Genomic DNA, 10,041 nt, shown 5'->3' with positions numbered 1-10,041 from the left:
TATATTGTGTTTTCGACTTCCTTATGTTGTATTGCATGATACGTTTTCACACAGCAATGATTCAGCTGTATGAGTTATGCAATGGATGGATGTGCAACAAGAATTCACTCCTGTGATCCCTCCAAAGGTAACTTTTAACATAAACAGTTTCGCTTTTTAATTACACTAATACATATGTTAACGTTTGGTAAAATAAATTACAGCTGCATGAGAAAAGGAGTAGAATGTATTTAGCATTGGATTTTGTCACCGGAGATTGGAATAAGATACGGGCAGATGTTAACAAGAGGTTTCAATTATGGTGGATTATGATACACCCATAGCATATTTACTTAAATTGGGAAGAATTATTTATGTCTTCTTGTTAGACTTACTAAAATAGACGAATTTATTTATTAAAACTTTTTTATTCCTATTGTTTTGTATCGCATTTTCGTTATCCTACTAAGAACATATAATTCTGAATAAAACTCAGAATCATTAGTGCTATTTACCTCATTTTTGTTCAGTTTTTCTATGATGAGCTCTTCTTCATAAAATAAAAAAATAAAGTGTATAATATATATTTCCAACTAAAACAACATAAGTACTTGAGTTATTGAGATTTAATTAATAATGATTCGTTCACTAATCATGCTCATTATTTTCTTATATGGTTCTTATTTTCTGATGACCTAATTATAAAATTAAAGTAGTGTAAGAATTCTATTTTAGTAAATTATATAAGATCCTAATTAAAAGTACTCAATTTTTTCAAATATTACACTTGAAAATTAAATTTTACAAATATTATATTATATTACACCAAGATAAATTATTATGAAACCATAAAGTATTATATAATAGAAAAATATTATATAATATTATAAAAACATAATATCTATTATTAATTTCATTAAATATATCAAGTATATATACATATATATTTGATTTAACCAAAATATAATATGAAAATATTTAACCAAAATATGGGAGTAAGAATTTTTATTGACCAATTATATTTTATTGATTTCTGTTGTTCCCACTAACAAAATCGGTTAGAATTTATTTTCAATAATTAGAACATGAAAATATTTGACCAAAGAAAAAATATATATATAACAATTTTAATATGCACGACTTCATATACACGACTCCACAAAGAAATTTTAATCTCTATTATTCTTCCTAAATTTCAGGTGGGGTTCTTTTGGCAATTATGTATATATGACTTCTGTTCTAACTAAGTACTTCAGAAAACTGAATAGCCTTTGAGTGCGGCAAATACACGTGTTTTTACATTAAAATACAATTCATATTCAAAACAAGTTAAAAAAAATCTGAAGCCTCTGCTATTCCTTCTTCCTCTAGCACGCTCAAATTTCCGTCCCTTTGAACGAACGTAGGGCTTGGTGTGACTATGGGGCACACCAGGTGCTGGTCCAAAGTACTTGACAGCCTCTCGTCCATTCTTATGGCCTCTAAGAAGAACCTGAAACAATATCACAAATATAATTTCATTACTTGTTATACTCTGCAAACATTTTTCCTTCCTTCATAGAGAACTAGTTGATTTGAGAAGAAATCATTAATTAAATATAAACTAAATATTTTCAAAACATAAAAAGAAGTTTCAAATCATAATTTCCTTATATTTTGAAACCTTAACAATGCACCTAGCAAAACATGTAGAACAGAAGTGCTAGTTATATTTTCTGTTCCCTCTACAGCTATCCTAGCAGAAATGCAGAACACAGACTAGGGCCCTAATTAACTGGGATGAAAATTGCTGGAGACAAATAATACGTTATTATATAAATAGAAAATACAGTGGTTTGAGGGGGGTGAAAATGTAAAGATCGTTCAGGAAATAATCAAATTATGTGCCAAGTACAAGAAACTCTGGACTCCAAATATCACCAATCATCAAATCGACAAAAAGGTAGGTGAGGAAACTAGGGGCCAAAAAAGTAGTATTCATCAAATCGACAACCATATCACTATGACATTTTCAAAATGCATACGAACATAAATAGCTAGATTACAAATAAATATTCACCACATTTCCTTGAGAATAATCCGGCACCTTTATGCTCCACAGCAAAGAATCTAGCATAATATAGGCTGCATAGCAAGTATATTGCAGTAAAATAAAGGTTAAACTCCAAGTCTTCTAACTTTGGTCCCTAATCTTGATATCCAATATCAGAAGAAGAAAAGCCAAGCAGGACTTCAAACTTTGGTTCATAATAGTAAATAGCAAAATTCTAACATGTAAGAAACATAATATTTAAATAGATCAATGTGACAAAGAACACAACAAATACCAAACCCAAATAGAATAAAAATTAAAGAATACAAGAAACTTAACCCACTAACTATACCTTATTACAGCACTTCATTGCTACTGTACGAATCATTCTCATCATATACCTACAATATCAGCAATAAAATATCATTAGTACTAGCTAATAAGCAGCAATTAAAACATAGTCATACCTCATTGGTAAAAATACTTACCAATGAGTCATCTTCAATGTTCATGTGATCATCCGAGTCATTATCAAATGTGTCATTTCCCCGGCCTTCTGACTGTGAGATGCCACGACGAACACGACAAGTTGTTCGATTGTGGCCCTCCATGCCACACTGTCCACATCGATGTTTTCTTTTATTGGACTGTGAAGCCCCCCTTTTGTCCTACATTTTCTTGGGTCCCTTGGCATGCTATGTCCGAGATCATTGGTTGCAAGCCCAGCTCCAGAATTATCCACTTGCACACCATCTCTTACACTATCTGCATCATTGACCAACTCTTTTTGTGCAGCATCTTCCTCCTTAAATTGTTTCAACAAATTCATAGCCATTTCCCGTGTAAAGATAAATCTCTCGTTATCTCGACAAGCAAAGTTGGCTAGTTGTCTAAACCAATCCATCAAACAACCGTATTGACTTAGCATCAAAGAATCCCAATGAAGCCCTCGAGCATTTTGGAAACTAACTTTGGCAGTCTTGGTCCACCGAGGCAAGACTAATGACCTTGGCAACTCCTCTATATCTTCATGCACCAAGACGCAAATTATGTGTTCACAAGGTATGCCAAATGATTCCATTCTCATACATGAACAATTGAATTCCATCTCAATGTCACAATAGAATACACGCCACATCTCATTTGGCATTCGGTCTAAAGCGACAGAGTAAATCACATAAGAGCCAGTTTGCCTCATATTTATTACCTTCATTGATGCAGCCCGTATAAAGATTGGTTGGAACATATGAAATATTGATAGGGTGTAACTGTGACGAACTTCAAACTCGCGAGTGTTGGGCATAGTGACAGACGCAAAAGAATCACTGGATTCTATTCCAACATGATCGATAACCGACAGATGATTGGCCGTGCTGTGATAGAGCATTTGGACCATTTTCACTGAGAGGATGGGAAGTAGTCATTGACAATGGTGACGCCCTACATATAGCTTGCCATAGAAAGGAGTAAGAATGATTGGAGGAAGGCAGTAGGAAAGCAGAGATTCAGAAGGGACAAAGGATCTCCATACATGTATCTGAAATTTCCACCAAGGATTTACATCAATTTCATAGTCGCCTAGCATACACTTTTTAAACATGGAGGTAAACTGGGACTTGCCAATGTTATTTGTTGCATTGCGAATCAGATGCCATGCACATAATCTATGATGTGCATTAGGAAACTCTTTCTCAATGGCGAACTTCATTGATAAATCACCATCCATGATCACCGAAACAGGTGCTTTCCCATTCATTGCCACTTTCAGTTGTTGTAGCAACCACCTATATGTGTCTTTTTCCTCATCGCAAATTAAAGCAGCAGCAAAGATAATTGTTTGATTGTTATGATTGACACCAGAAAATACCACCAGTGGACACATATATTTATTCCTCTTATAGGTAGCATTAAAAGCCAGCACATCGCCAAATAATGAGTAGTCTGCCCTACTGAGACCATCACACCAGAATAAATTGCGCAAAGTACCATCGGCATCCATGTGATGATTAAAATAGAGAGAAGGGTCATTTGTTACTTGCAAATAGAGAGAAGGGTCATTTGTTGCTTGATCTTCTAGATACTTCAAAGCTGCATATGCATCACCGGGTAATTGGCGCCTCTGCTTTGCTATTTTATTGTACATGTCCCTTTGCGTGAAAGAGAGATACTCGTAGCCACCTGCCTGATTTGCTAATGCCCGATATATCTGCCCAACACTAATCCCACCCTTTTTCATGTTAACCATGTGGCCAATATCAGCCTCGGACATGAATCTATGCCCAGGGAGCAATCCAATCAACCGAGGATCCAGAAGCGGATGATTATGTTCATCAGAAAAATAGGAAATAAACCAACGACCACTAGGTGCATCTACACGAATCTCCATCATTGCACTGCAGCCACACCTTGTCTCGGGTGTAGGTTTTCTCTTAAGGTTTCCAATGCCGTAATTATTTTGCAGTCTAAATCCTTCACGATGACATACAAAATTCTTCAACTTAAGTGAGCCCGCACGACTCTTCCTACTCCTGTTCTTCCGAGCACTAAAGCCTCTTGTCCTTGCATATCTATTGTAGAACTCAAATGTAATGTCGACATCAGAAAAGTGAAAATGACATACATCTTCATCCCTGATGTTCCAAAATTCAATCATTGGTTCTACACTTGTGTCGTCCTCATCCATATAATCCACGTCAACTTCCTCATATTTTTCTTCCTCCTGCTCATACTGATCATATGATGTATGCTCGCTATTAACCCCTTCATGAGAAAATTCTTGACCCATAACTTCCTAAACACCAATACACAATTCATAATCTTTTAAAATTGAAATCAATCCAATAGTGTCAATCTTAGGAATCATGGAAGTGGACACGAATTTCATTTATTGTATTAGGGGGAAATGAAGGAGCGTGAATCCAAAATCTAATAGTGAAACTATAAGAGTAAAAACAGAAAGACAAGAACAGTTGGCAATGCCAGCTATGCATGCGATGGGTGCAAGGGGAATAAAATATTAAAGAGTATATATCCTATCTATCAATCTATCCTCCAGTTTGCCATAGTGACGAAGAAGATTAACCATGCATGTGTAGTGTTGAACAGTTGGATTGATACCATAATCCCTCATCATCATATCATAAAATGCTTGCCCTTCATTGAGCAGAAGCCCACGGCTGCAAGCTGCTAGAACACCAACAAAGGTTATAAGATCCGGCCAAGCCTCTTTCCTCATTACCTCAAAGAGTTCCAAGGCTTCCTTGGCAAGACCATGCATTGCATAACCAGTGATAATTGCATTCCAAGACACAACTCTTTCCTCCCTAAGCATCTCGAACAAGGCACGAGCGACTCTCACAGAACCACATTTTGCATACATATCTATCAGAGCAGTCTTAACCTTCTCTAACCACGAATCAGGACGTTCCAAAGAAACAAGTTCAGAGGACCATTTTAAGTTTTAAAACTTGTATCATATCATTAAGATACAAGGTCAGAGGTCCATTTTGTGACACTTGATTTTCCGTATAAAAAAAAATTAACATGATTTAACAAAATATATATATATATGCTTACAAGTTACAAGAGCATAAGATACAAGAGCATAAGAAAAACACCTACTTGTAACATAGGATGGTGGTGAAGTCACAAGATATGGAAGCTGTGATTTGTTTAAGAACTAATAACCAGAGCACAAATGAACTAGATATGTCACATATATGGTATACAATAAATCAAGTGTTACTTCATCCTAACCTTTTGATGTTATCAAATAGTGATCCGCTAGAGTGAAGACTCAAAGAATTCAGATGAAGTATGATTGGTCCTGACTCATCAAGTAAGCAAGGAGAGAGAATATTATTCATCATGACTATACAATTATGTATATTATTCTACTAGTAAAATTGTTTAATTTAATTGAATAATAATAATAATGTAAAACCTTGTTACACTTTAATATAACAATGAAACTCTTAATTTATTTGTTTACTCTTTTCCTTTTGAATATATTTTGGGGACACAGGAGAGAGAATACAAGGATGCCCTTGAAGCTTTCAATGAGAAAAACAGGGAAAAGACTCAACTAGTTACAAAATTGATGGAGGTTAGAACTTCTATTTATATTTTCTACTATTGTAAAAAGGAATGAATATTTGTCACTAAGTAAAAGAAAACAGGATAATTTTCTACATATAATTTGATCTAACTAAGTAACTTACATTCTTATTTTTTTTCTTTTTCTTTTTGGCCATACCAAATATAAGCATGCAAAGGGAGAAACAGATTATACCCAAAGAACGAGCAAACAAAAAAGTAATAGAAATATGTTCACCTCAGCGGTGAAAATTAGCATCCATGTCCTCCCAGGGGATTCATTGCCAACCAGGGTTTCAAGAAAGCCAGAAGGATCAATTTTTGCTTTCTCAATGACAGCAAGTGCAGAGAGAACCTTCTCTGCTGCTACTTTTCTCGTCTTAGATGCATCTTTTAGTACTTTTACACTTTCCTCTACTTCCTAAGCAAACATGAAAAGAAATAAATAAAGCATATCAAACTCATCATGGCCATTAAAATAGAAAATAAAAATACTTTGATATTGTTTTCCGGCTCAAACAGATGCATTATTCCATTTCTCTTCTTATGTGGTCTTCAAATATTTATTATCATTATTAGTTAATAATTATCATTGTTAGCCGCTGAAATTCGTGACACAAAAAAGAAAAAAACAGCAGCCTCTAATAGCAATACCATAGAGTAACCCACTTGAAACATAAGACGGTGGTAACCCACTTGAAAATTCATCAAAAAATTTCACAGGAATACCATAGATTAAAATCACATATCAACATAAAAATAAATATACTGGTCAACTGTGAATTGAAAAGGCATAATGATTAACTAACCTCCAAGCGTTTAGGCAGAGTCCTGCGCGGCAGCGGCAGAAGCAGGGAGCGGCGGCGGACGCAGAGATGAAACCTAAACGAACAGGAAGCAACATCAAACACGTGAAAACAAAAAGGATACAGTGAAATTGAGAATAGTACGGTGAATGTGAGAGCTCACTGAGTGATGCGACAAGAGAATTTTGCATCCGGGCTATTGCAGCGAACTGAGATTGGAGGGCATAACGATAGGGTTTGGTGAGAAAGGGGAGGGCAGAGTTAGGTTTTCCAATCTTTAAACCCTAGCAGATCTCTCTTCTCTTTTGAATCTGAAACTAAAAGAAAAAGGGAAAAATTATAAATATCAAAAGTTAAAGGGATTCAAATTTAATTAGTCAATTTTCCAAAAAAAAACAGGGTACATTTTGTAATTATTTTTATGATGGTTAATGATTAACCTACAATTTTGTAGGAGCATGGAATCCATGGCCTTTTTTTATATCAGGATTGTGGATAAAAAGTCAGGTTCAACAGGGATAAAAAGCCCACCTAAGAGGTGGTTTTTACCATCTTAGGTTAAAATGGACGGCTTATGTTTGCCTAAATAAGTAATTATTTCTGTGAATCTCTTTAACTATTTTTATTTTTTTTCTCAAAAGATAGATCTTATCAAATTTTTAAAATAAAAAAGATTATCCATATAAAATTACTTTAATAAAAGTGGTCTACTATAAATATATTGACATTCCTTAAAGATATTTACGATTTACTAAAAATTTGTCTAAAATCTTTGCTAATTTAAAAAGGTAAATCCTAATATGATATAAATTTTAGTATATTGTTTTATAAATTTTATGATATCTTATTTTTAATTTTTTATATTGCACTTCAATTTAGAATAATGAGTGAATACCCAATCCGACTCCTGACAATTATCTTGAAGAAACAACGAGGTTCTCAACAAAAAAATTTCTTTCCGGCCCTGGTCTTTATTTTTATGGACTGATTAGCCCATATGTCAATAATAAAAAATATTGAAATTATTGACATATGGGCTAATCAGCCCCTTAAAAGTAAAGATCGGAAAAATCGAAAAGAAAAATATATTTTTTGTTGAGGACCTTCGTTGTTTTTCGAGGTAATTATTAGGGATCATTTAAAGTTTCTCTCAAAAATTAATTAAACTTTGATTTTGTGTTATTATTTTTTTATTATTCAAAAGAACTTTTTAGAAATAAATAAGTTAAAACAGGCGAAAAAATAGATTTTATAGATATTTTTTTTATAAAAACTAAAAACAGTCAAACAAGACTTTAAAATAATTTTTTTGAATTATACAAATATACTCATATTAAATCCAAATTAAAAAAATGTAAATATATCCAATTTGATGAATATAATACAGATCGAATAGAATTATAGGCTATATCCGATCGATCCGATGGTTGTCCATCCCTACTTTTTGAACTTATTTTGGGCCAACAGGTAGACAGTCTCATATTAAAAATTTTCATGCCGATTTTGATGCCTTGAAATATTTTTGACTAAGTTACCAAAATCATCCTTATTTTTAATACATTGACAAAAATACCCCACATTTAAAAATGACAAAATATCTTTAAAATACTATAAAATATAATAAAAAAATATCCTCATAAAGTTTAAAATGTTACAAAAATAACACTATTTAATTTTTGTATTTGATAAATTATTTATCTACTTAATTTAAAATTTATTCTTGACCAGTGATAAAAAAAGATATTACAAAAAACTTACTATTATAAAATTATTAAATCTTAAAGATAAAAATATTTATTTTTTAATTATAAAAAAATCACATCAAAATTTAATTTTTAAAATATTTTTTATCGTTAATAAAAATGACATTCTTGTTGGGATATTCCAAAATCCGGGTGATTTTGGTAATTTAACCATAGTTTCATCAGATGTGTATGTGTAGCACTTTTTCTTTAGATGCAATCTGAAGGTAAAGCACTGAAGCATGCAAGTATCATCAATCTGCATAGCAAAATTTGGAGTTGGCGTGAAGGCGCAGCAGCACGACACCACCGTGAAGAGGAAGTCGATGGCGGAAGCCGCAGTTCCCAAGTGGGCTCAGAAGACTGTCAGTTTACCCGCCTATAAGCGCGGTTGTCATCTCGTCACTTCCAAGGTCCATCCTCTCACTCGTCTTTCTTCTTTCATTATCTTTTCTCTGTTTAATTTTTAATTTCCACGAACCCTAACTATTGATTGAACTTTGATCGGGAATCAGATAGTGAAGGAAATCGAGCAGGACCTGTCTGGATTCAAGTGTGGCCTTGCTCATCTCTTCTGTAAGTATAATCAATTTCGTTTCATTTTGACTTTGATTGTTTGAGCTCAGTGCCACTGAAATTGGAACTGGAACTGGAACTGGAACTGAAATGGCAGTGCAGCACACGAGTGCTTCTCTTACTATTAACGAGAATTACGATTCTGATGTTCGTGATGATACTGAAACCTTCCTCAATCGAATTGTTCCTGAGGTTCTTACATTTTTGTTATTACTATTCTCTTCTTATTTTTATGTTAATAGTTAACTATATAGCAATTCCAAGAACGCAACTTGTTGATGTGCAGGGTTCATCGGCGCCTTGGAAGCATACTCTAGAGGGTTAGTTAACTGTAATTCAGTGTTTCTTTTTTTTTTTAATTTATTCTGTGAGTTTGGGTTTACAAGCTTAAGATTGAATCACCGTGATTTTTGTAGAATTAATTTTGATTATCAGTGGGTTTAGTTTCATGTGATTTGCGTTTGGAATTTTTTATCTTAAGTTCGGTCGACAATGAATGTTATTTTAGATGATTTTGTGGTGAAAGAAATATGGGGATTTCCGTTACAAATTATAGTTGGAGCTGTGTTTTTGAAGTCTGAACAGACTTTTCCAGTTTTAGACATTGACCTTGCTAGGCACCAACCTTCTATAATGTGATTTTTTGTCTTGTAAGTTATTCATGCTTTCTTCTAGTCTGCAAAACTTTTTTCTTTAGCTGCACTAGTATACAGAACTTCTAATCAATGATTAGCTGCTAAGAACTCATCTTCTAACACCAGGCCCAAGGCCCATAAACCATAAACATCATAATTCAGGAACTAGGCATAAT

The 10,041-nt window shown here is 33.6% G+C and overlaps 1 protein-coding gene across 1 annotated transcript in view; it reads left to right on the top strand.

Moving 5' to 3' along the window:
* Nucleotides 1–8,855: 8,855 nt before the first annotated feature.
* Nucleotides 8,856–10,041, top strand: part of LOC107484119 (uncharacterized) — a 2,662-nt gene continuing 1,476 nt past the window's right edge. Inside the window, exons 1-4 of the mRNA XM_016104737.3 lie at nt 8,856–9,067; nt 9,170–9,230; nt 9,328–9,422; nt 9,517–9,550. Of these exons, the coding sequence (XP_015960223.1) occupies nt 8,897–9,067; nt 9,170–9,230; nt 9,328–9,422; nt 9,517–9,550 (361 nt within the window). The 5' untranslated portion in view covers nt 8,856–8,896. The remainder of the gene's footprint in view (nt 9,068–9,169; nt 9,231–9,327; nt 9,423–9,516; nt 9,551–10,041) is intronic.

This window comes from Arachis duranensis, chromosome 4, assembly GCF_000817695.3.
Source record: "Arachis duranensis cultivar V14167 chromosome 4, aradu.V14167.gnm2.J7QH, whole genome shotgun sequence".
NCBI classification, from domain to species: Eukaryota; Viridiplantae; Streptophyta; class Magnoliopsida; order Fabales; family Fabaceae; genus Arachis; species Arachis duranensis.
This window is presented reverse-complemented; position numbering and strand designations above follow the sequence as displayed.